Below are 27,748 nucleotides of genomic sequence, written 5' to 3'. Positions count from 1 at the left end.
AGCCTATGTTATGTATGATAGGTATTTTGCAAAAGACACACGATATATAATATATACACACACACATAAAAAAACACTAATGGTCTATATATGATAGAGAAGCATATTGTGTAGGCCTATACTCAGCTATTTTAATAAGTTGAAAAATGAAGAAACAATAATACATAGAGATTTTACTTTGTCTAGGACCATTATGAATGATGTTGAAAATAGAAATACTCACATCATTAGGCTGAGGTTGTGAGTGTGAGGTTGAAGCTTCTGGGTCGTCCTGAGGGGCCACAGACAGGCTCTCTTCAGCTTTTCTGGAAGGAGACGTAGTCCTGCCCTTTTCTGGCTAAAATGAAAAAGCAGAATACTTCTCACACACACACACACACACACACACACACACACACACACACACACACACACACACACACACACACACCCTGCCCTGTTATTGATAATAGAATATTTACATTTATGAATGCTAATAACCTTATGATGATACACCTACTCTTTGGAGGTGAACCGGGAAGCTGAAGATGGAGGGAATAACACCATCTCTGAGTCGGACAATCTGTCCTGTCAAACTCGTCCTGCTTAAAATGCTCACTGCAAATCACGGATGACTCGCTTGCAGTGAACCCTTCCCTCCTCAAAGCAACTTCCCACTTCTTTCTCATATCTTTGTCTTTGGGAAACCTTCAAAATAAAAACGGGAGATTTGAGAGTCAACACAAAAACATTTTAAGAAGGAGGTCAAGCTTATTTTCTTCCTTCTTCTTCCTAGATAGATTAGATTTTACTTTATTCATCCCACAACGGGGAAATTCACTTGTTACAGCAGCGATTTATAAAGTCTCAGTTGGCCATGAACATAATGTTTGCTGGCTACGATTTCGCTGGCGGACATCAATACAGTACAATAATATTATATTTACAAAATACAACCAATTATAATGTTGAATCTTACTTGTGAAAAGTAATCCCCCGACCCCTGTTCGCAATCGTCCGCCGATTTGCACAGCAATATGCTGCACAGTGCTCTGGCATCTTGAAACCTCTGCTGTCTATGGGTAGAATGTCTGTACAATATGGGTAGGATGACCGGTCCAAGATGTCGGCCGTATTTCTTGCGCCCCAGCAGCCAATGCGGCGTCTACTCTTTATATGTCTATGGGTAGGATGACCGGTCCAAGATGGCGGCCGTATTTCTTGCGCCCCAGCAGCCAATGCGGCGTCTACTCTTTATATGTCTATGCTTGTGACTACCCGATCCGTCACCCTGCCCGATCGGTTCTGCGCATGTGCGAGAGGGTCCGCCATGTTGGACAACTCCGGACGGCAACACCAGATGGACACTTGACACAGTGGCTTTTAGCAAAGCTCAAAAAGAAAAACCGAGAGAGATGAGTTATTGTTATTACAACGTGACTTCACTATTATTTAACAACTCTTTTTATTGGGTTCTTTTATTTGGGGTTAAGTACATTGTCAGAATAAGTGAGAAATAGATTTAACTTCTGTTAGACAGCTATCATACTGAATAAATATTTACTGTGAATGTATGCAAAAATGTATGGCATATGGCTGTCTAACAGAAGTTAAATTCATTCCTCACTTATTCTGACAATGTACTTAACCCCAAATAAAAGAACCCAATAAAAATAGTTGTTAAATAATAGTGAAGTCACGTTGTAATAACAATAACTCATCTCTCTCGGTTTTTCTTTTTGAGCTTTGCTAAAAGCCACTGTGTCAAGTGTCCATCTGGTGTTGCCGTCCGGAGTTGTCCAACATGGCGGACCCTCTCGCACATGCGCAGAACCGATCGGGCAGGGTGACGGATCGGGTAGTGACAGCTCTGCCCAGAGCTATTTAATAGAAGAGTTACGACACCGGAACTACGACACAAGAACTACGATTTTTGGTAATTATTAGTGAATAAAGGTTTTGATTTGCAATATTTATACAACAAATCGATATGTGTATGTATTTACATCAATATGTTTTCAAAAATAAAATCGAATTTGCTAATATTAAGTGATAATATTAGGATTAGTGTGAACAACTAGTTTACATGTTACTAACAGTGCCTTGGTTAAAGAGCCTGTTGCTGTTTATTTATAGCTTTGAATTCTTTCAAACCAATATTATCTTCTTAAACTTGTATGGTAGTCAGGAGCATCACTTTCTAATGTTTATTGATACATTTAGAGGGAGGGGATCTAAAGTAATGCTTTAAAATTCAGATTGGATTAATTTCTACCATTTTCTTAAATTCATGGTAGTTTCAGTAATCCCATGGTAATTGAGGACACAAGTTATCTAAATGACTAATGTCGTCTTTATGGCTTTCAGAAAGGACAGGAGACCAACAGGATATGATGATGATGATGTTAAATGTGTTGCTTTAGGAACATCCATTGCAAATACATGGAATTCAATAAACATAGAGCATATCATGCAGTTTGTCGGTGCCTTTTCCTCCGTGTTGTCCTGGTTTGCTGTGCTGCCTGGGGATGCTCAAATCGCTCAGAGAAAGGAGTACGAATGTACGGCTTCCCCACTGACACAGAGCGGAGGAAAAAATGGCTGGCTCAAGTCAGCAGGAGCAATTTCACGACCAACAGCAACAAAATATGTGATTTATATACAAACACTGCATTTGCACTTTTTCACAAAACGAAAACCACACCATTGGGAAAGCTTAATGTTTTGTTTAATACAAAAAAACAGGGAAAGGCTTGAAAAACACTGAGAGTTGAGACTCAGGGTGAGGGTCTCAGTGCAGGTATTCAGGCTCCATTGAATCCCCCTCTGGTTCTTGTGCTGAGAGAGGGAGCAACAGACAGGAGAAAGGGTTATACACACCTATATAGCACACCTATTGCCTTGGGGAGATAATGTGTTTACTTATATAAAACAGTAGTATTAAACGTACCTTGTGTTTTCACTCTCACTTAAGTCCCTCTCCCTTTGCCATCAATCCAGAATCAGCTGGGCTGCAACATTATACAGACAGGTAATAATCAACAGAATCACAAGGACACAATATGGCTCTGCTAAAAACACTCACTCTTACACGCACCAAAGTTATATTTATCTAATATTTAACTCCCTCCACCCCCGCATACAATCCCGTTTAGAAGCCCCTCTTCTCTAATTCAACATGTTGGACGAAATGACATTAAGAGAACGGAATTTACAATTAAAAGGCTGTTCAACGTGTGTTGCTAACTTGCTTCGGTATGCTAGCTTAATCTGTTATCTGTAAACGTTCCCTAAATCTACTAATTTAGGGATAATCCACTGATATCCTTTAATACACATGTTCATTTGAATCAGATGTACTGATAATATCCGCAATATACATCTTTAAACTTCTTCTTACCTTTAAAAGTCCGTCACGAACGGTGTATTATGCTGCAACTCCACAGCTCTGCCAGCCTTGGCGCTAACTTCCGGGGAACGATTGAGAGGCTCCACGATCCGCCATTGCTGTAAAAAAGTGGTCCATTGGAGTGAACGGAGATGTCGTAACTCTTCTATTAAATGGCTCTGGCTCTGCCTTGCACTACCTGTGGCCTCTCAGATGTTGTTTGGATCGAAAACAGAGCGGCAGCACAACCGCATCTCTCCTACCACGATATAAAAAAATATGCCTAATAAAGGCTAAAGAAAGCTGTCTACTACTGAGTTCTATTAAATCTCCACCGCAACGCACTCCGCCTAACAGGTTATGGGCCCAGGAATGCCAGTCTAGAGCAACAAGGTAACAGAAGAACGAGCTACTAGTGGGACCTGGATGAAGACGGCGCTGAGAGACTCCCGCGTAAACTGAAGACACAGTGTTTCTACAAGCCAATGTTTGGAGATAAGTGAACTGTATAAAGAGAAGACGTGTTAACGTGGATGCAACGTAAAAAATGGGCGGAGCAGGAACACCCCAGCAGATTTTATTCGATGGAACAGAAGATAAACTTATGATCTGTGGGAGACGAGATTCCTTAGCCGTTTGCACATTTTGAAGCTAAAATACACTATTTTGCGAGTGCCCACGGGTGAAGCCGCATTAGCTGCAGATCCAAGAAAAAATGAAGACTGTTGTGCACAGTTAGTGAATGCCCTGGATGATAAGAGCCTGTCATTGGTAAGACATGATGCCGCCGAGGATGGAAGGAAAGCCCTGAAATTATTGAGGGAGCACTCTTCAGGAAAAAGCAAGCCAAGGATTCTAAACCTGTATACATACAATACAGTGTGTGTGTGTGTGTGTGTGTGTGTGTGTGTGTGTGTGTGTGTGTGTGTGTGTGTGTGTGTGTGTGTGTGTGTGTGTGTGTGTGTGTGTGTGTGTGTGCGTGTGTGTGTGTGTGTGCGTGTGTGCGTGCGTGCGTGCGTGTGTGTGTGTGTGTGTGTGTGTGTGTGTGTGTGTGTGTGTGTGTGTGTGTGTGTGTGTGTGCGTGGGTGGGTGGGTGGGTGTGTGGGTGTGTGTGTTTGTGTGATGGATCGTTGGAGCTATGTGCAACTCAAGGCATATGCTCGAACGGGAGCTGCCTGGACGCTGCGATCATGTTGCACGCACTATCCGAGCTGAGTGTGCTGACTTTTCGTACAATGTCCCACTGTCTGGCTTCCTGCATAAAGTCAAGTGCTCGGCGCAGTTGTCGGCGAAATGTCGCTCCTCTGATTTCATTTAAACAGCTCCTTATATCCGTTAGCGCAGCTAACTAGCACCAGATGCTAACAACAACAATACACGTAAGGTCTCTCCCGATGGCCAGTCAGGGCGCCGGTGAGCGTGGAAGTGTGGTCTGCTGCAAGCCGGCGGCAGGAGAGGGGCTGTCAGCATCAGCTTGTAGATGGTATTTTAAACTCGATGCGCTGTGAAACTACGGGGTGGCCGAGGACAAAAAATGCACATGCGTTAATTGCGTTAAAATAATTTGTGCGTTATTAACGCGTTAACTTGACAGCCCTAATATGAACATAAAAATACATCTCACTATATATAGAAAATAAGGGGTTATTTAAGGCACCTACAACACACCTCTACATTATTTGGGATTAAGTGGTGGAATAGATCAAATAATATTCAGTATATCTAACTATTTTTTTCGTATTCCCGCTGGCAAAGTATCAACAAAGTTTACATACAAATGTAATGCAATATACAGACTGTTTAGCTTATGGTGATCAGCAGCCCTATTGTAAGGTTTCAGCGTTAGAGTTATTTTAGTTTATTGTTTTGTGTTTATTATTGTGGCCTTGCATTTTATTTTGATATTGACTCTACCCTCGCTTTTCAGGTGTCTACACTTCCTGTCGTTGTGTGTCACCTGCTAGCTTTATTGTGGTCTCCTGCTCATGATTGTTTTCACCTGTGCCCCATTAACCGTTGTGTGTATATGTAGCCCTGCTCTCCTTTTGTCGGTTCGTCTTGTCTCCACGTCGAGTCCATGTCTGTGAACACTAGTGATCTGTTGAGCAGCCTAGTTGAACCTAGTGATCTTTTGTTTTGAAAACTCTTTTATAAATAAAAGATATTTTTGAAGTCAACCGTATCGTGCATCTGAGTTCTTGTGAGTCCTTCGTGTCACCTATGAGCTCATTCTCTCAGTGTATCATCAGGAATACAGAGACACACACACATAATTTAAATAAGAGTTTTTAAATTAAATGATAGTTTAAGAATAAACATATTGAAGTAAATAACAAACAATAGCCCTTAACCCTGTAAGGCCCCTGGTTGTAATTTTACAACATTACTTGAAGCTATCCTAAAAAAGTCAGTAAATGTTTATTTTTTTAAAAGACTACATTTACATAGTCAAAAGGTCCTTTTGTTCAGCCTCACAATGCTATTGGGTAGTAAATGTGTTATAGGTCCTACCCTCTGGAGCATACACGCCAGGGATTTTGGGCCCCATGGAAATATATCACAGCCCCACCACCAGGTCACGCCACGGCCACGCCAACCAAGCACAATTGCTGTAACCACACCTCCAGAACCCAACCCACTCATTTATGCTTTAAATAACTCTACCTGTACAGGCTTGCATCTATCTTGTAGTCCAATACTAACTGCACAATATTTACTGACACTGAGCTGTGAAAATATAACACTTATGCTAAGTCTAGAGATGGATCTGTTGGTCCTGGCACCAGGGGGAGGGACAACTGATTTAGTATGAATAGCTGCTAAAAATGTACCTGCATTTGTTAAATGTCAGCTGAAAGAGGAGTGACATTAAAAACCTGTATAGATATTAACAGTACTTAATGTCAGCTTAGTAAAAAAAAAACATAACAATTATTATTTGCAATGGACTACGCGTAGCTAACAGACGCATTTCCACCTCTCATAGACCACACCCACCTTTTCTTTGAAAAACTGGGTGACATACTGTCGCCCTTTAGTCCCTCTCTCTTGTATTTCTTTCCTTTCTTTTCTCTTTTGAAAGCCTGACTTTGTGAGTCGTTGAGACATGGTTCACACGTAAGTAGGCTACTAGCATCCCTGCTCCTAGCATGCTCTCACTCTCTGCTAGAAAGTGCCGGCGGTGCTGCACCGCATTTGGAGGCAGGACCAAACCATTACATGTAAATAGAAGGGGGTGTACAGAGGCTTTGGATAATTAACTTTTGGAAGAAAATAAGTTAAATTAATTGTAAGTTTAGTGAGTACATTATCAATATAACGTCCTATTAATGTTAATTCTTGATGAATGATGAAAGGTTACTAAAACATTTAATCTTAATGTTCTAAAATAGTTTGGGCCCCCGTGGTATGAGGGTGTTTGGGGTGGCCAAGAGTGTGGCCAGGATTCAGCTGGGGTGGCAGTGGCCACTCCCAGCCACCCCCCAGCTCCGCCACTGGTTGTGCAGAGACGAGGGTGTCCAATGTTAGTAGCCAACGGCTGGAGGCGGGTAGCAAACAGGCTAGCACGCTATGGTCCGGTAGCCTACGCAGGAAAAAGCAAATAGGTAACGGAAAACTACTTGAACAAAGTAGCGATTCAGTTGGAGCCAATATTGACAGATGTTATATATAGCTAACCGATGTATAAAGAAAAATCAGATCAAATATGTTCAAACACGAACTGAAAGTAGGATAGGAGAAGCGGCGAACAAACCACGCCAGCGTCCTCTCCTATCGGCAGAGTGTAACAATGATGTTGTAGTGTCAGGCGGCTTCCCAAGTGCCATTGCAAGTGCTTGGCCATCAATAGCCAGGCAGCTGGGTTCCTGAAGGAGCACATCTGCAGGTGTTTGGACATGTTTTATCAGTATATTTGCTGAAATAGATTTGTTGGTGGAATTTAGACTGCCGTTAGTTGCGGCCAGAGATGGCGGGATGGGCATGAGTTCATACTGGAGGACATTTTCCAGGTCTACCTTACGACCTGCTCTGCAAGCTGTGACTAGCCTTTGTAGAATCTGCCTGTCCACTTTGATGATGTTTTGCTTGTTCTTGGAAAGTTGCACGACTTCATACAAAGAGGCAAATGTCTTGGCTTTGTTCTTTCGAATGGGCGACTTCAGTCCCAAGTGTTGGTCACTATCTGGAGGTTCACAAACACTTTCATTTGTGCCTTTCCAAGGTGTTCTGCACCAAGCAGAGATTCTTGAATCTCCGGTGTGACCACGTCCTTGTTGGTTATGTTCTTGAGTGTGTCCCCACCATCTTGAAACACACAGTGCTCTTTCAATGATACACATATTTTGCTTTCATCCCCGTCATCTCTCTCCATTCTACTCTGTGTGCACTCAGTGTGTGTGTAGTGTACTCATCGTCTTCATCGTCTGTTGTCAGTCTCAGCATTACTTTTGTCTGAGAAGCTATGACTGTTCTCAGATTATACGACAATGTCCATCTACTGAGGGATGTTGCTATCCTGGTGATGCCCACTAAGCCTCCACTCTTTTAGCCCATAGCGTTTAGCCACTCGGTACTTTGATCCGCTGAAACCTGATTGAAGCGTCGATCACTGCGTTTCACCACGAAGTTGCCTTTCTGAAACTCAAGGAGGATTTCTGGTGGGAGAGCAGACATCTCAGCCACCTGACAGTATCCCATCTGGCGTCGTTTATATGATCGTACCTGAGGAAGAAGGGCAGCATACGTTTGAAAGCATACAGGTGGAGATCCCACAATCCATCACGTTGCGCTCTTGTGAAGCAGAGTACGATGCTGACCATAGTCATGTAGTCCCACCAGAATGCGGCATTCGGTCACCAACTGCAAGCGATGCAGCAAACTCTTTCTTGGGCTGCTGGAATCTGTCTGTAGTCAGTTTGTCGACCATCTGCGCGATGTGGTCAGCATCTACGGATTGGCAGAGATCTGAGAGTTCAGCTCTCAGTGTAACATCAACCCCATCCAGATATGTGTAAAGCCGTGGGATCAGTAGCTGCCAAAGAGCCTGTAGGGTAAGTTTGTGGGTCCTTATGGCACGTGCATACCCCTTTCCTGCCATGACATGCTGAGCAGCATTTGCTCCCAACAGATCACACTTGACCCATAGCTCGCTCAGGCCAGAATCAACGTGTTGTCCTATCACACCCAGGAGTTCATGACCATGTGAAGGCCTCCAAGGCAAGGGATAAGCACGTCCTTGTATTCTTCTACTGACCACTTCAGTCAACTTCGGATAAAGTGCCTCGCCCACTGTCAGAATGACATGCTGTTGTTCCATTGATTTGGAGATATGAAGCATTCGCTTGACAACAGTGGGGAAGGCAAAGGTTCCATCACAGCACATTTGAAACATTTAACCTCAAAACAATATACAAAATAAGTAAAAGTAGCCTGATAATAATAATAATAGCTGAGTAATTATTCATAGTTCAAAACTACTATTTTTGCAATATATATGAGATCTAATTCAGTTTACATCTCAAATCTGAACATGGCATCAGATTGCCCATGTAGGAGAACTTACAAAAGCACATTTAATTCAAGTTTGTACTTTGTTTAGTCAAAAAGATATACTTAAAATAGATTTCAGGCTGGCGGTGGCGGCCATGTTGGATTTCTCAATTTTGAGGCATTTTGGGAAATGTTTGAGCTTCTTGTACGGCAGATTTGGATGCAGCACCCCTTAATACCCCTAAAAATGTTGTATAGCATAAATAAACACAAAATGCCTTCGGGGTTCTGATTTTGTGAACATTTACCCTGTCTATTATATCTTTTGACATAATAAAAGTTATATTGTACCAAACTCTGTCTGCCTCCAGTGATTTCTTCAGAACCCATTAGAATTGCATTATCACGAAGAAAGTTAATAAGTTATAATGTTGAGAAGGAGGTCCAGACTTTTTCAACTAGCCTAGTCCGAGATTCTCCTCCGACAGTATAGTAACCCAAAAACAAATCTATCAAGAAAACTCACACACTCACCCTTACCTGATCTGCTAATAAATCATCAGACTGTACTCCAGTCCATGTCAATGTTTACACATTAATAAAGAAACAGTACATATGAAAGCTCAAAGACCTTCTCACTTTCTGCACATTTTAATGTCAGGATTTTCTCAAGTCCAAAATCAATTGGGATCTTTCGGTATTATAGCCATTTGGTAAATTACTCGGATATATCAGGCATGCTCATAAACCCGTATGGCCTTATAACAGGAGCAATAATGTTGCCTTTACGTGGATAAAAGGTTATGGCAATAAGATCATATGTTATATTCTGACTTTCTATTAATATAATGTGAACAATTTACTACATGCCAAAACATCAAGCATCTTTGACTTTGAATTAAACTCTGAAGAATGACAACTGAAAAGTCTGTGTCACTAGCTAGTACACACACTATGAGGCATAAGCTTAGTTTCAAACTGTCATCTTGATATTTAAAGTAGAAACACATTTCTCATTACATTTAATAATTTAAAAAACATACAGTTTTTAAACATTATAAAAAATACATACCTGTGAACACAATATACATTTCTAAGACTCGACAGGGATTTGTAAAATAAAAATAAAGGCCTGCAACAAAACTATACGTCTCTTCTCCATTCTTTACCTACACAAACACATGCTTCTGCACAAAGGTCCAAAGGCCTTTCACAAGGTGCTGCTTCTTTATCTTAATCTTAGCTTAAATCACTTTTCTCACCCAATTGTTGCACTGCTCAGCTATTTTTATTCACTGTCAGAAATCAGTGGACAACAACTGAATTCAGGTCTGCAGAAAATAATGACATGACGTCAGTGATGTTGACAGGCACGCCTCCTGCCTTTCTGTGTCTAGAGGACACCACATATTTCCTGGACTGGATTCTTTACAGAAGCGACGAGGAGGTTTGGGGAGAATAAAAAGTGCATAAAATACAACACACACATGCAGCTAATGTATCTGCTTCCAGAGCACAGCCTCTATCCTTCATCCACACCCGTTACAGGGGCGTAACAGACGTATTGATCCGTCAACGGTACTGTTGTTTGAAGATGTTTTCATAGCAATATAAAACAGAGAATATAAGAGAATAGATAATAGGTTAAAGCAGCTTGTAATACAAAACATAAACTATTAATACCAAGATTTCTTTATTTAAACAACATTTCAAAATTAACACTGACTTTATTTTTCTGAAAACATGTTTAATTGGGAACCAACTCATCACATTAAAAACCTTTCAGGAACACTGACATTAACTATTTACAGTGGTGTCGAGAACCATACTTTACACGTAACAGCACCTATAATGTCAGAAACACTGGTTTGGTTTGTTAGAAATATATTTCCTATACAGATCATGAGTTTTGTGTTTTCGAACAAAAGCAACAGGACAAGAACTTTAATTAAATGAAAAAGTGGTAAAATGTTCAGATTGACCATTAGTTTCTGACCGTGGGAACATTAAAACAGTTTCGCCACAGGGCAATCCCATAACCTGACCATCAATAAACTGCTATTTCATTTAATATCAGGAACAGCTGACTTGAAGATTAACCTGAAAGAGAAAACTTCCTTCAATCATGCAGACAAACAAACAGCAGGCGTTTTTAACTTGAACCTCCATCGGACTAAGGTTCAAATCATTGTTAATACTGTTAAACATATAGACGCATAGCAAACCAGCAAATAGAGTCTGAGAAACATGTACAAATCAAGGCCTAAACAAAGAAACTAGTGCCAGTAGTCTATGCACACGTCGATAATAGCAATACTTCAGTGTCCGCATCATGAGTTAAGGCCTCAATAAAGTCAAAGCCTCATTAAAAGGGTCGGCCCAGGTCAGATAATTCCTTTGGTAGGAAGTTACCGTTCAGACTTTCTGATTTGATTGTTTGGCCAAGACATTTTCTTCTGATTTGCTTCCACCAACACATGAGCAGGATCCCAAAGTAAGTTTTATTGAAATCCTCAGTGGCAAATGAAAAGTGTCATACAAAATATCCTGCTTGCTTAATATGCTGTTTTGTGAAAGAAATCCAAGAGACGTCCCATAGTAGCTGTTAGCGCACATGACAGAAAAAAACGAGTTTTCGTCATTTTTTTATAAAACCACAGGCTGGTTGTCCAGCAATCAGAGGGTCAATGGTTTGATCCCAGAAATGTCCTTGGGCAAGATACTTAACCCCAAATTGCTTCTGTAGACATGTCTACAGTATTGAAATGTATGCAAGTCATTTAGAGATAAGAGTGTCTGTTAAATGTTATGTAATGCAAAGTGAATATACACTCACTGCCAAAAAAAGAGTTTATTTTGAATGGCCATCCTCAGGTCCGATCTGTAGAGTGTGTGTGGCTCTGCATGTGGTAGTCCAGAGACGCCCTCTGACTGAAGCTACAGCTGCACTCCAGGCACTGATAAGGTTTATCCCCTGTGTGTTTCCTCATGTGAATCACCAGGTTTCCTTTCTGGGTGAATGATTTGTCACATTCTGGGCATTTGTATGGTCTCTCTCCTGTGTGTATCCTGGTGTGATTGACCAGGTCTGACTTCTGACCGAAGTTCCTCCCACAAAACTGGCAATGGTACTGTTTGTCCTCCGTGTGGATCCTTACATGTCTTATTAAAGTCTTATGCAAGGAGAAACATTTGGCACAACACGGACACTTGTAGGGTTTCTCTGCTGTTCCTTCTTCAAACTGAACTATGAGCTCCGTGGATTTCCCTGAAGGTCCTCTCGGCTGAATATCTCTATTGTTGAGATGTTTGGGCTCATCTTCTCCCTGTTGGCTCTGGTTCGCTGAAAGGAGCAACTGACCATCAGTGATGCAGTCTGATACTCCATCAGCCGGCTCAGTTTTGATGTGATTGACTGTTCCTGCAGCCGAGGAGTCTTGTTCCATATCACACAGACTCTGGACTTGGTAGAGACACAGGGGCTGCAGAGACTCCTGATCAAACTCACTCTGATCATAGGGAGAGAAGGTTAGTGGGAAAGTCTTAATGCCAGGTATATCCTGAGTGCAGTTCAACTCTCTAATCTCACCAGCAGCTGTCACTGATCTGAGGTGAGTGTCTGCCTCCTCCTTCTCACTGAGACACTCATTTGGTTGTTCCTCAGTGTGTTTCAGGCTGTGGACAAGCAGACTATCCCTCTCGTCAAAACTTTCCTCACACTCTTGGCACTGGTATGGTTTGGGGCCTTGGTGTGTTCTACTGTGAGCGAAGAATTCAGACTTGTGGCAGAAGTTTTGCTCACAGATCTGACACTGGTACAGTGATGAACCGTCGCGTGGATGTTTTTTTAAGTGACGTACCATCGTCTTCTTGGAAGAAAAAGTGCTTATGCAAACTGGACATTTGAATGATTTATTCACGCCGAGGACCTTGTTCGGGTCACACTCCGTCTTCCAAGAAGACGATGGTACATCATCGTCTGCAATATCCACCTCTATCTCATTATCGTTTTCTCTGGAAGGAGAGCCGCCTGAATGAGTGTTCATGTTTGGACGGTGTTCAGCTTGCTCTGACGTGGCTTCTACTGCTTCCTCCCAGCACACACTGACGTTCACACTGGCAGCAGGCTGAAGCCGCACATCTGGGACAGACATCTGGAGAGAGTCTGAAGAAAAAAGGAAAGGAAAAAAACAACATTTATTTTACTGCTTTTGACCATTCGTTTTATTTTTAGTTCCTGTTCCTGTTCTAATATAGACATTTTTATAAAATGTTGACTGGCTCAAAATAAGCAGTTTATAAGCAGGATCTTAAAAGTAAATGTGTGTAGTCCATTCAAATAAATATATAATAAACAACTCTATCACAGAAAACGTAACACATGATTCGTGTTATGATTTCCTTCTGTTAAACCCACCTTCACTCTGTGCCTTGGCGACATCCAGCAGTCTGCGGTGGCTGTCCACCACCCACTTTGAACAGGACATTTCTTTTTCATATTCAACAATTGTCCTCTCTACAATCCTGAAGATCTCCTCTGCAGCTGCAGACAAACGCTCGCTGACCAGTGTTCTCAGCTGCTCCATCTTCACTGCCCTCACCCTGCTGAGGTGATCTCCAAAGTGAGAGTCCGGGTGTGTGTGTGAAGTAGACATAAGGCCTCAAGCCTTCTTGTTGCTCTTAGTCGCTCCTCCTGAACTCTCTGTGTCCTCCGACCCTACTCTGCTCTGGCCATGTCTGCAAACAGACAGAAAACAGAACATTTATTGAAAACAATTATGATAATTAAGAAGAGATACTCAAATGTATGTGTTTTCATTTCTCAACTTTCTGTGACAGTAACATTTACATATTTTGTTTGGGACAAGCTCTTGGAAGAATTGTTGTGCTCTGGGTAACAGAGATAGGAATGTCTTGCTATGTCCTCACATTTGAGATGAATCGAGTTCCTTAAGTACAAAAACTAATACTAGTGTTAAAACTAGTTAAAACTAGTGTTAAAAGTCAAGAATGACCTGTTTTCATTGCATGAATAGAAAATAACGCAGCTCAGTTTTCTTGTCTTTTATTATAAAAACCTATTCAATATTACATTATATATTATAAATATAATGTATAGATAGAGCAGCACCCACATACACTGATTGGGATTATGTAGAGAGATCTTTAGATAGGTACATTATTATTGTTATTTTCTGGTTGAATAAAATATGAATTCATAAAATAATGTACCCTTCAATGAACATTTGATATTTTTGGGAAATCAATTGATTGCTATGTCCTGCATTAGACCCATATTACTGTAATTACACCAATATTACACCCATATTGCACTGTAATACTACTGTCATTAGTCCCATAATACACTGTTAATACACCTATATTAAACCCATGTAACACCAATATTACCCCATATGTCACCCAAATTACACTATTATTATACCCATTTTATACATGGACACAGCCTGTAAGATAAATGTATCCCTCAGGATACAGAAACCATGTACAGGTTACGTCATGCTGTAACGGTTATTAGCTATATGTACGTTTAGTGGCAACCAAGGACAAAATAATGCAAAGACTTTTAATAAAGCTGTAGCTACATGTCGGAGTGACAACGTAATATGACCCTGAACAGACACTGAGTAAAACACTGACAGGTACATTAGCTTACCCTGCTGACTGTTTCTGTTAGCTCACTGTCTCATTAGCGCACTTGTTGTAATCGAGGAAGGCTACCTCACTTAGCAGCTAGGTCATACAAGAGCTACTAAGCGGAGAACTACTTACGAGAGAACATGACAGTACACTGATATTTCTAGTTTATTATGGTGCCCCTGGTTTCCCGGGCTTTAAACGCTCCACAGCTAACTAGCCAGCTATATGGTGTGCAACGTCATAATGCTCAAAACACAGCGTTAACTTCGGTTAGCTTCAGTTAGCTTGCAGAGGCTCCAGCTTCTTCTTCTAGGGTTGCCATTGATAGTAGGCGTAGTAACGACATTAGCGCCATCTACTGTTCAACTGAGAGCACACCGCTCTTTAGAAGCAGGTGTTCAAATACTGACCAATCAGCAGGCCAACACTAAACTTCCATTTATGGTATAAAAGATAGTTGTCTACTAAGTTCAATACTCTGGGTTCTCTGGCATGAATGCATTTATTTACAATATACATTTCAATTAATATTCTTATTCTAATTCATCTTAAAGCCAACTAATCTTGCATTTGAATTAAAGGTAGGGTAGGTAATTCACTTCAGAATCGAATCAAGTTGTATTTATATAGCACATTTTTAAACGATTTTTGGTCGAGCCAAAGTGCTGTACATATAATAAAAATACCCTACAGTAAAGACACTTTACAGCAAATACAACAGCACAGTTTGTGCAGAATATCAGTATGAGAAAAAACGACACCCTCTGTCCTTAGACCCTCACATCGTACAAGGAAAAACGTCCGGCGAAAAATGGGAGAGCAACAGAGATTTTTGGGATTTTCATGATCTAGTTAGGTGCTTTTTAAGTCCTGTGGGGGTCACACATTGGATAATATATCGATTTCAAACCATGTCAGTGGCCTGACAATGTCAGCATACATTCTTTTTGAAAGTGTAATACATCATAAGAATCAGTTGATTGTTACTATTAATGATCTGGACATGCAGAAGAGGCTAAAATGATCACAAAACATTGTCAACATTCATTTTCCATGTCTCTCTCCTTTCCATAACCTGCACCCTCTGTTCCATCTTCTTTAGTCTCTCTGTCTTCTTCCTGTTCATTACTCTCTCTGTCCTCTACTCTGTCTCTTTGTTCAATCTCTCCCTCGTTGTTCACTTTTTGCTCCTCCTCACTTGTCGCTCCTGCCAGTGAATTTAAAGCAATTCAGCAGTTTAGTTCATTTCACTTGTTTGTTTGCATTTTTTTTTTTTATTGAAATCTGTTTTGTTTGATTCTCAAAAGAGAACAAAGATGTAAGCAAATTGTGTTTTATACAATTGTATGTTATTATGACATCATAATTTATAGGTTACTTACGTAACCCCACACCTCAGAGTAACATGAAGTGAGATGTCTCACTATGGGATGCGCCTCATCGCGGAGCAAACAGAAGCATCAATCTCATTACGCCAATCCTGATTGGCTGGTGATCTTGACGTCAGCGTCAGGGGAAATCACCCCCTATAAGTAGCTTGCGCCACAACGCATGCGTCATTCAAAATAAGCACCTCTTCTCGCTTCACCATAGCAAGGAGGGCCGTCTGGTGAGACATCTCACTTCATGTTACTCTGAGTACTGGGGTTAAGTAAGTAACCTATAGTTCTCATTCATAACACTCCGTTCGATGTCTCACTATGGGATGTTGTAGCTCCCGTATTGCCAGACGAGCTTATCTCGAAAATCATCGATCAACCAGAATTTAACAGGTAGAGTCCCGACTCAACAAGGTGCCCAGCACTGCTCGGGCCACACTTGGAGCGGAGACATTTAGCCTGTAAAAGCGGACAAAAGTAAGCGGCGAGGACCTGCTCGCCGCTGCACAGATGTCTTGGATGGAAACACCCTTGAACAAAGCCCAGGATGTAGCCAGGCCCGAGTCCAGTGAGCCCGCAGACCCGAAGTTGCTTGCAAATTCTAACTCGTATAGACCAAAGCAATTGCCTCCACAATCCAGTGGGAGAGCCATTGCTTAGTAACAGGCTTGCCCTTGTGAGGGTTAGCCTAGGACACGAAGAGTTGGTCATTAAGACGAAGCTCCTTTGATCTGTCCATATATGTGTGTAAAGCCCGGACTGGACACAACAGATCCTGCTGCTGCTCCCCGGAGGAAACCAGCGGCGGAGGAAATGTCTCAATGTCAATTGGGGTACAGGAACCAACCACCTTTGGTGTAAATGCAGGGTTGGGCTTCAACAACACTCTCGTTTGCCCTGGGGCGAACTGAGTGCATGAAGGACGTACAGACAGTGCATGAATATCGCTGACCCGCTTGGCGGATGCCAGGGCCAGTAACAGCACTGTCTTGAGTGACAGATGTTTCATGTCAGCTCCCTCCAGGGGTTCAAATGGGGTCATTTTGAGCCCATTTAAAACCACTGCCAGGTCCCATAAGGGCACCAGCGACCTGGAGACAGGGAGGGGCCTGCGAGCTCCCTTCATAAAACGGCAGACCAAAGGATGTTGGCTAGCCGTCTTACCCTCAAAGCCCACATGGCATGCCGCAATAGCAGCTAGGTACACCTTGATCGTGGAGAAAGCTCTGTGTTTATCGATCAAGTCCTGTAGAGATGATAAAATCACCCCGACAGGACATTGAAAAGGTACTTTTCCCACAAAGGTTCATGCGAACTTAGTTCATGATCGCATTCACACCAAGCGGCAAACTCTGGGGAAGAGCCGGGAAGCCAATACGGAAGTGCCACACACTGCAGTTCATATATTGGCCGATAGGCGATGGCTGCAGAAAGGAGCAATTTCCATAGACCCCCATGTTAAAATGCCCAACTTTACAGCAGAAAAAAACATGTTTCTAGCCCTGGCTCCATACATTTTTATTATCGATATAGTTAGATTCCACCTTCATGATAATGGATCTGTGAGTGAATTGTTTTCTAACACGACCCTTTTATTTATATTAGGTCTTAAAGTTTGTGCATAAATTAGGGCGTGGTCACAATGAGTGACGGCTCTGTCAAGTGCCTGCCGCTGTTAGCTTCTTGTCTCTCTGCTACCTGCTCCGTGAAGCTAGCTACAGGGACTCTGCCTGCTCAGCTCATCCAGGGAACACAACTTGAAGCCGGCTGTGGTTGTTTGTTCTTCATGCTTATATATCGGACTATTGTGACTCGTTCTGCGGTTAAAACAGACGGTGCATAAAGTAAAGTAAAATTCGAGTGCTTTATTTATGTGTTAATGATTTTAATCAGCTACGTCGGTGCTAACGATGCTAATCGTAGCCTCCAAGTTATAATCATAGACTGTATATATAAAGGTTAAAACGAAATAGACAAGTGTTAAGCGTTAAGTGGGATAATACTGTTGATAAAGGTTAATAAAATAAGGTTACATCCTTGTAACTTAGAGATATTTTATTATATAGGTAGAACTGGATGCATCTAAGGTTAATTTAAATTGGCTATGCTCAAGTATGTAGACAAGCTAATGTCGAAGTAGTGTATGTGAAATCAACCTCACAATAAGATGTGTGTATATTACAATTATTAATGTCATATTTCAAGATGATTACTTAGATATTACAATATGGTTTATTGAGCTGGAGTTCATTATCGAGCTTACACCTTAACGTCACAGTCATCTGAAGAATGAACACAAACCTTGTTGTTTTTATTAATTGCATTACCAAATGGGTATCAAATAAACAGTAAGCATTGGTAACACAACTTCCAAAGTTACAGTAAAATAAAAAGGACCCTGACTCGGACAATACACAATCCAACATGTTCAACAGAAGAGAATCAGTTATATTGTTTGTACACATGGTACTTTACATATATATCTGTTTGTTTAAGGTGTCCAGGTGATGCAGACAGGCTGGACCAGAGAGTGAGAGACAGAACTGGACTCCTCACAGCAGTGAACTTCAGCTCAGGTACAAAGACTCTTTTTTCATACTGTACAAAGAATCAAGAAAGATATTGGTTTAAATAAATTAAGTATTGACTTGAATACACTGATATACATTCCATTAAACAATACTAAATACTAGATCACCTACACATCAGTTAAGTTGAGGGTTTATTCCATGCAAAAAGTTACATTTCGATATTTAGCAATATGACTTTGTCAGCTTTCTAATTTAATGTATTGAAGGCAAAGATATTTAACACAGTGAGAACTGCTACTATTTATCTCTCAATATTGTCTCTCAATAAGTTATTCTTTCAGTGAGACAACAGAGCAAGCTTCTACAGTTGCACTACGTTTTGTAACAGTTAAATATTATTTTGATAATAACATATATTTCAATGTTGATGAACTTCATACTGTTCATTCATAATCTGATTGCTCACTGTTAAAAAACAAAACAAACATTACAATTACAAAATAATTATATCTACAGCCCCTAAACACACAAACACACCGCTTTCATAAATAACACACTTGTTCTGCAATAATAAGTTTTATGTTTCCTGTCATTTTTGTTAGGAAAGGACATGCCTGAAAGACATGACATGTTCTCCTTCTCTGAGGGTCAAGAAGAACATCCAAGAGGAACGTTAAAAGCTGATATTATGAGATTTTTCAGTACAGGACATTCATCGAATGCAGCTATTTCCACATCTACACTCCATCAGCTGATTATTTCTATTTGCCTCACTTTATGAGCTTCACATCACTTGTGCTTTGTACCGCAGAGTTTGCAACGTCACAAATAGATGGGGCCAATCTTCAGTCAGATGTGAATGTGAATGTGTATTCTTACATGTTCAGTAAGAATAATGGACAAAAGGATTGCAAATACAAATACAGTTTATTGAAATGTGAACCAAAAGTTAATCAAATGTTTTAAATAAAAAGCACATATGGACAGAAGGTGTAAACCTATTAAATGTATAAGTAAACACATTTAGTCAAATAACGTGACAGACTAGGCCTGTGCAGTTGGTATCAGCTTTGCCCAGCATGGGCTCCTCCATCAGGCCTGGTCCTCCTCGCTGAGGAAAGACCCTCAGTCCTCTCCAGACCAACAGACTGGACGTCCATCACACGGAGGTTTCTCCCTGAAGTCTCTGCAGCTCTCTGGACACCACGCTGTCTCAATCCTCCACACTGAATATGAGAGGGGGAAAATGAAAATAATAAATGCTTTAGACAATAAGAAACATAAAGTTTACTGTTGAGTTGCTCTGTTTTTTTAGATAGTCAATACTATTACTGTATAACTAATATATCAGGTTAAGAGGCACCTTCAAATAAAGATTGGTCTTTAAATACATTTTGTCTTTTGAATTGTTTGTCTAAAGTCAAGGATCTAGAACTGGTACTTAGTTTTAATGATACAGTCTGGTTATTATGCTGTTTGGAGGAGGCCTCATAGGTAAGAGCACTAACTAGCTACCATCACATGTACCTTAGCTTGACTTAAATGTATTAAACGTATAGTTAAGTGATATCAAAATATAAATAACTAATATCATGCAAACATTAATATTTGCTTGATTCCAGTGTTGAATTTAGCACAATTGCATATAAACGTTAAGGGGTTTTAAGATTCTGAAGTATTATGCTAAAAACTCAATAACTTAGATTATTATTTATAGTTTTGCTGAATAGTTTCAAGGCCGCTTACCTTAGAAACGTAAAATGCGACGGCAGTGTGCAGATGGGGAGCATGTTAGCTTAGCTTGGTAGCTTCAGCTAGCTCTGGAACTTCCAGCTCGGTGGCAGCAGGTCCCGCCTCGGCTCCGCCTCTTTGCCCTTATTTGGAGCAGGCTGGAGAAGGCGGGAGTTGAACAGTGACGTCACTGTTGAGCCGTTAGTGGCCGACTCCGCCTACTAAGGGCTTCACGGCAACTCTGCAGAATCCTATGGTTGACGTCACGGACCCTACGTCCATTTATATATACAGTCTATGGTTCACACCAAAAAGAGCCGGTACTAAAAGTAGTTCATGCGAACCTTTTTACCCCCTCGAAAGTCCCTGCTAGAGAGCAGGGACTTTCGAGCAGCTCTTTTTTTGAGAAAAGAGCTATATTTCTGATTGGCTGGGCGGATTGCAAACCACGCCCCGTAAAAGTTTTGTGAAGCCGCCATTTTATTATCCTCGCATTAGCATTATTAGCATTAGCATTAGCCCAGCGCAGAAACGCAGAGAGACTCACTTATGGCAACACAAAATAAAACATGGGAGCGGTGGAGATGAGGAGGTGTCGGCGTTCTCATCTGTCGGCCGGGGACTTTGGGCGGCAGTATACGCCGTGAAGTGGTTTGCGTCCTGCCAGTAAACCCAAAGCAGAAGAAGAAGAAGTGACGTCAGCGGCTTCATTTGCCTAATCCACCCCCAGGGACTTTTTCTGGTGTGAACGCGATCTGTATTTAGTTCATGCGAACTAAAGAGTTCGCATGAACTAAGTTCGCATGAACCTTTGTGGGAAAAGTACCGCAGTGTGAACGCGGCTATAGAGTGGTGCACCTCTGGACAGTAATTCTGTCCCGAGGTACATCACTCCCGGTACCTGTGTCGCTCTCAGAGAGAGGAGACGTCTGCCGCTCCAAGGGATCAGTTTGTGTGCCAGTGTGTGTGACTGGAGACAACGCAACCTCCCTTGGCGGTTCATACACGATATCGTGTTGTCTGTCCTCACGAGGACATGGTGTCCTCTGAGAGAAGGCAGGAAGCGTTTTAGGGTGGGGAACACCGCTAAAAGCTCCGGGTGATTTACGTGCGCCCGCTGGAGGTCTCTGCTCTAGGGACCTCTCACCGGGCGACCTTCGTAAATACCCTATCAGCCTGTCTGACATGCGTCCGTGGTGACCACCTTCCGTGAAAGGACAGCACCCGTAGGCGCGTCCCGCACTAGAAAAGTCGGGTGTAGTGCCACTAAGCATTACATAATAACCAATACTCTCCGCACGCCGTGGCGCGCGGGGTTTAGTTTTATTATGAGACCCATGTTGAGCGGGTGCTTTACGAGGACATTTGTCTGCGTAATCTGCCTCTGCTCGGTGGGCATTATAGATAAAACCCTTCTTTCTAGGAGAGAGAGAACCGCTCTCTCCAGAATATGGGTTGACTCTCTCTGGGCTTGTGAAAACAGATAATGTGTAACTGTTTTGAGACGCCCAGGCAGATGTCGTGAGTATCTCCTGCTGTATGCATCTATCTAAGGATAGAGCCAGCTGAGATGTCACGCTTATGGCTCCAGCCGGCACTGCGCATGCGCGTGCCGGTGCTGCCTTTACAGCTCCAGCCGGCACTGCGCATGGCGGTGGTGCCTTCACAGACCCGTCAATAATCCGCCTTTTGAGAGATACCGTAGCTGCTCTCAAAAGGAGAAAAAAAATGTGCGGGCTGTTTATTGGTTTTATTTTCATCTTTTTGAGCTGCGCCCTCGGCCTGAAGCCTGGATGCGTCAGCGGCAAATGTTTTATGACAGAGGTATCAATCAACGTGTGAGATGTGTTTGTGCGGACTTGAGGATGGTGTTTAGGCATCTCTCGAGGCGGCGGGAACACATTCACGGAGGGAAGAAGGAGGGGCTGTCACGCCGCTCGCTTCTTCTTCCTCAACTGCTGGCCGAAATTCTGGGTTGGCTGAGCCTGAGCTGCAGCCGGAAAATGTCTAGGCCAGCTTGCCCTTGTCTCCAGCCTGGGCTGGGGACTCTGGGTGGGCTGCTGCCTCTGCGTCTTCGGTGTTTTAAACCGAGCAGAGTTCGAGGCAGCCTGGGCAGAGGACTGCTGCTGCGAAAGCAGCGGCTGGACCCTTCGAGGGAGGCAGAGGTGGAGTGCCTCGTCCTCCCTCTTTTTCGTCTCACACCTCCTTTGCATGGAGGCGAGAGCGGAGCCGAAAATTCCCTCGGGAACGATGGGCATATCCAGCACATCCTCCTTTTCCCGGTCTGGGCGAGTGGTGAGGTTGAGCCATCTTGCTCTTTCCTGCACCACCATGATCCCCATTGCCTTGCCCGTGGCCTGGACGGCGCAGCGTTGGACACGGAGACAAATGTCCGTGACCGCTGCCATCTCGTCCAGAGTGGCTGCCCCCGGGTTACCCGACAGGTCCTCGCAGAGCTCCGCTTGGTAGGCGGTTAGCAGCGAGGACACATTCAGGGCCCTGGCGGACAACGCTGCAGCTTTGTAGGACTTTTCAGTCATTGCTGACTGAAAACGGTCCGACTTTGCTGGCAGCGTGGGGTTCCTGCTTGGTGACGGGCCAACCTTTGGTAGAAGGTGAGCCGCTACCAGCGGTTCCATAGGCGGCCTGCAGAGCAGGCCGAGCTTCTCCATTCCGTCGCAGTCTAGGGAGGAGGCACCCTGGATTGGGACCTTGTTGCTGAAGGGCCGGTCTCTCCACGAGACCGACACTTCATCCAACATTTCCGGGAAGACCGGAAGGAGTTACCTCTTTTTGCCCGCTGCTTGGGGAAGGTGTTTCCCCTCGTAGCGGGACCTGGAGGTCTCCTTGGCCATTTCAGGCCACGGGACGTTGAGTCTGACCGCAGCGCGTTTGCACACGGCCTGCAGGTCCATGCTCAGACCGGGCGAAGCTGGTGCGCTATCGCCCGGGAGAGCAGCACTTGCCTCAGGCTTTGCAGCCTGAGCCGGTGACATGAAGGTGTCCTCTTCCTGTTCATCCGATTCGGACAGGAGGAACGCCAAGGCGTCCTTCTCGTAGTCCAGCCCGAGGACATCCTCCACGGGTGAGACCATGGTGAGGTCTAACCGGGAGCCCCAGCTTGGTGGAGCGCGGGAAACCGTTCCTGCGTGTCTTGCCGTCACCGGGTCCCGGCCTGCTAGGGCGCGGGATTCCGGTTCTATATCCATAGCAGATAGTGAGCCCCAGACCGACACGGAGAGGGGTTCACTCTCTGTGGCGGACGCGCCCATGTCTTGACTGCTGGCCAGCGGGTCCATGGACATGGGGGGGTCCTGTTCCGACAGGCTAGCTTGTCTTGCTAACCGTCGGCGGAGGCTCTTAACGGTGAAGCGGACACAATGTCCGCATGAGCCGGGGCTGTCGATCGCGCCTCGGGCGTGTTCCAGCCCGAGGCAGGACGAACAGACCTGTCGAGCCACCGAGTCCCTGACTCCTCTGGTGTGAGGGAGAGGGGCGTCCATCTTGGTCGCCTCGTGGCGTGGAGAGGGCCCGCTCTCGACAGGTTCGACGGGAGAAAAAGGTATTACCACCTTGTCCTTAATCCGGAGAAAAAGGACGGTGTGGGTCTTTTATTCCCAGAGAATACTGACTGGTGTGGCAGTATGCTCCTTTTTAATCCTTTTCCCCTCCGTGGAGAGGAGAAAATAAAAAACTTCCTCGCTACCGTGGTGTCGGTAGAGAGGGAGCGAGCTAGCAACAGGTGTGCTGCTAGCTTAAAAAATCGGACCTACCTTACTTTCCCGGGACGAGAAGGGCGAGGTCGATTTTAAATACTAACAGCGTAGCCGGCGAGCGCCCGTCGACCGAAATGGGTATTTGGGTTCAGTCTGTGGACAGTGAAGCTTGCCCGGCTACTGTGAGATGTGCTCTGAAGCGAGAAGAGGTGTTTGAATGACGCATGCGTTGTGGCGCACGTTACTTATAGGGGGTGATTTCCCCTGACGCTGACGTCAAGATCACCAGCCAATCAGGATTTGCATAATGAGATTGATGCTTCTGTTTGCTCCGCGATGAGGCGCATCCCATAGTGAGACATCGAACGGAGTGTTATAAATGAGAACTGCAATAGATGTTGTATGTTAATGTATGTTGTTTTACAATTATGCGTTTATGCCTATTGTCTGGCCTTGTACATGTGGTCAGGTATATAAGGCTGCTACCGCCTCTCTGTACATCCTGACATCATCCACTTTTACTGCATTTTCTGTATAGTCAAGATAGATCACATGGTGTTTCTCTGGGTTTACAGTTTTGCATGTTAAACCTCTCCAGTATCTTGTTAACATATTTTTCCTGTGACATCTTTACACATCCATCCGACTGTTTGAAATCGATACCCAGAAAATGTTTTAGCCTGCCTAAATCTAAACTAATCTTGCATTTGAATTAAAGGTAGGGTAGGTAATTCACTTCAGAATCGAATCAAGTTGTATTTATATAGCACATTTTTAAACGATTTTTGGTCGAGCCAAAGTGCTGTACATATAATAAAAATACCCTACAGTAAAGACACTTTACAGCAAATACAACAGCACAGTTTGTGCAGAATATCAGTATGAGAAAAAACGACACCCTCTGTCCTTAGACCCTCACATCGTACAAGGAAAAACGTCCGGCGAAAAATGGGAGAGCAACAGAGATTTTTGGGATTTTCATGATCTAGTTAGGTGCTTTTTAAGTCCTGTGGGGGTCACACATTGGATAATATATCGATTTCAAACCATGTCAGTGGCCTGACAATGTCAGCATACATTCTTTTTGAAAGTGTAATACATCATAAGAATCAGTTGATTGTTACTATTAATGATCTGGACATGCAGAAGAGGCTAAAATGATCACAAAACATTGTCAACATTCATTTTCCATGTCTCTCTCCTTTCCATAACCTGCACCCTCTGTTCCATCTTCTTTAGTCTCTCTGTCTTCTTCCTGTTCATTACTCTCTCTGTCCTCGACTCTGTCTCTTTGTTCAATCTCTCCCTCGTTGTTCACTTTTTGCTCCTCCTCACTTGTCGCTCCTGCCAGTGAATTTAAAGCAATTCAGCAGTTTAGTTCATTTCACTTGTTTGTTTGCATTTTTTTTTTTTATTGAAATCTGTTTTGTTTGATTCTCAAAAGAGAACAAAGATGTAAGCAAATTGTGTTTTATACAATTGTATGTTATTATGACATCATAATTTATAGGTTACTTACGTAACCCCACACCTCAGAGTAACATGAAGTGAGATGTCTCACTATGGGATGCGCCTCATCGCGGAGCAAACAGAAGCATCAATCTCATTACGCCAATCCTGATTGGCTGGTGATCTTGACGTCAGCGTCAGGGGAAATCACCCCCTATAAGTAGCTTGCGCCACAACGCATGCGTCATTCAAAATAAGCACCTCTTCTCGCTTCACCATAGCAAGGAGGGCCGTCTGGTGAGACATCTCACTTCATGTTACTCTGAGTACTGGGGTTAAGTAAGTAACCTATAGTTCTCATTCATAACACTCCGTTCGATGTCTCACTATGGGATGTTGTAGGTCCCGTATTGCCAGACGAGCTTATCTCGAAAATCATCGATCAACCAGAATTTAACAGGTAGAGTCCCGACTCAACAAGGTGCCCAGCACTGCTCGGGCCACGCTTGGAGCGGAGACATCTAGCCTGTAAAAGCGGACAAAAGTAAGCGGCGAGGACCTGCTCGCCGCTGCACAGATGTCTTGGATGGAAACACCCTTGAACAAAGCCCAGGATGTAGCCAGGCCCGAGTCCAGTGAGCCCGCAGACCCGAAGTTGCTTGCAAATTCTAACTCGTATAGACCAAAGCAATTGCCTCCACAATCCAGTGGGAGAGCCATTGCTTAGTAACAGGCTTGCCCTTGTGAGGGTTAGCCTAGGACACGAAGAGTTGGTCATTAAGACGAAGCTCCTTTGATCTGTCCATATATGTGTGTAAAGCCCGGACTGGACACAACAGATCCTGCTGCTGCTCCCCGGAGGAAACCAGCGGCGGAGGAAATGTCTCAATGTCAATTGGGGTACACGAACCAACCACCTTTGGTGTAAAGGCAGGGTTGGGCTTCAACAACACTCTCGTTTGCCCTGGGGCGAACTGAGTGGATGAAGGACGTACAGACAGTGCATGAATATCGCTGACCTGCTTGGCGGATGCCAGGGCCAGTAACAGCACTGTCTTGAGTGACAGATGTTTCATGTCAGCTCCCTCCAGGGGTTCAAATGGGGTCATTTTGAGCCCATTTAAAACCACTGCCAGGTCCCATAAGGGCACCAGCGACCTGGAGACAGGGAGGGGCCTGCGAGCTCCCTTCATAAAACGGCAGACCAAAGGATGTTGGCTAGCCGTCTTACCCTCAAAGCCCACATGGCATGCCGCAATAGCAGCTAGGTACACCTTGATCGTGGAGAAAGCTCTGTGTTTATCGATCAAGTCCTGTAGAGATGATAAAATCACCCCGACAGGACATTGAAAAGGTACTTTTCCGACAAAGGTTCATGCGAACTTAGTTCATGATCGCATTCACACCAAGCGGCAAACTCTGGGGAAGAGCCGGGAAGCCAATACGGAAGTGCCACACACTGCAGTTCATATATTGGCCGATAGGCGATGGCTGCAGAAAGGAGCAATTTCCATAGACCCCCATGTTAAAATGCCCAACTTTACAGCAGAAAAAAACATGTTTCTAGCCCTGGCTCCATACATTTTTATTATCGATATAGTTAGATTCCACCTTCATGATAATGGATCTGTGAGTGAATTGTTTTCTAACACGACCCTTTTATTTATATTAGGTCTTAAAGTTTGTGCATAAATTAGGGCGTGGTCACAATGAGTGACGGCTCTGTCAAGTGCCTGCCGCTGTTAGCTTCTTGTCTCTCTGCTACCTGCTCCGTGAAGCTAGCTACAGGGACTCTGCCTGCTCAGCTCATCCAGGGAACACAACTTGAAGCCGGCTGTGGTTGTTTGTTCTTCATGCTTATATATCGGACTATTGTGACTCGTTAAAACAGACGGTGCATAAAGTAAAGTAAAATTCAAGTGCTTTATTTATGTGTTAATGATTTTAATCAGCTACGTCGGTGCTAACGATGCTAATCGTAGCCTCCAAGTTATAATCATAGACTGTATATATAAAGGTTAAAACGAAATAGACAAGTGTTAAGCGTTAAGTGGGATAATACTGTTGATAAAGGTTAATAAAATAAGGTTACATCCTTGTAACTTAGAGATATTTTATTATATAGGTAGAACTGGATGCATCTAAGGTTAATTTAAATTGGCTATGCTCAAGTATGTAGACAAGCTAATGTCGAAGTAGTGTATGTGAAATCAACCTCACAATAAGATGTGTGTATATTACAATTATTAATGTCATATTTCAAGATGATTACTTAGATATTACAATATGGTTTATTGAGCTGGAGTTCATTATCGAGCTTACACCTTAACGTCACAGTCATCTGAAGAACGAACACAAACCTTGTTGTTTTTATTAATTGCATTACCAAATGGGTATCAAATAAACAGTAAGCATTGGTAACACAAC

The 27,748-nt window shown here is 43.2% G+C and overlaps 1 protein-coding gene and 1 long non-coding RNA gene across 3 annotated transcripts; both read right to left on the bottom strand.

The window, feature by feature from the left end:
- Positions 1 to 228: 228 nt before the first annotated feature.
- Positions 229 to 1,075, bottom strand: LOC139435840 (uncharacterized). The gene is made up of 3 exons (XR_011645046.1): positions 959 to 1,075; positions 500 to 687; positions 229 to 337 (listed from the first exon to the last, which is right to left on the bottom strand). It is a non-coding gene; the product is annotated as an uncharacterized lncRNA (long non-coding RNA).
- A 9,453-nt stretch (positions 1,076 to 10,528) lies between these two features.
- LOC117465247 (zinc finger protein 436-like) lies at positions 10,529 to 14,829 on the bottom strand. 2 transcript variants are annotated; one of them, XM_034108183.1, is made up of 3 exons: positions 14,532 to 14,829; positions 13,275 to 13,594; positions 10,529 to 13,022 (listed from the first exon to the last, which is right to left on the bottom strand). In XM_034108183.1, exons 2-3 carry the CDS (start codon positions 13,510 to 13,512, stop codon positions 11,728 to 11,730), a joined length of 1,533 nt encoding a protein of 510 aa, XP_033964074.1. In that variant the 5' UTR covers positions 13,513 to 13,594; positions 14,532 to 14,829; the 3' UTR covers positions 10,529 to 11,727. The 2 variants fall into 2 exon arrangements, with proteins under 2 accessions (XP_033964074.1, XP_033964075.1); XM_034108184.1 differs by having other exon boundaries at positions 14,648 to 14,829.
- Between the last annotated feature and the right edge of the window lie 12,919 nt (positions 14,830 to 27,748).

This window comes from Pseudochaenichthys georgianus, chromosome 19 (assembly GCF_902827115.2).
Source record: "Pseudochaenichthys georgianus chromosome 19, fPseGeo1.2, whole genome shotgun sequence".
In the NCBI taxonomy this organism is placed as follows: Eukaryota; Metazoa; Chordata; class Actinopteri; order Perciformes; family Channichthyidae; genus Pseudochaenichthys; species Pseudochaenichthys georgianus.
This window is presented reverse-complemented; position numbering and strand designations above follow the sequence as displayed.

Coding starts and splice junctions, on each gene's coding strand:
- LOC117465247 (XM_034108183.1), bottom strand. CDS start 13,512: ATGTCTACTTCACACACACACCCGGACTCTCACTTTGGAGATCACCTC. Junction 13,023..13,274: donor CGCCAAGGCACAGAGTGAAG/GTGGGTTTAACA, acceptor TTTTTTCTTCAG/ACTCTCTCCAGATGTCTGTC.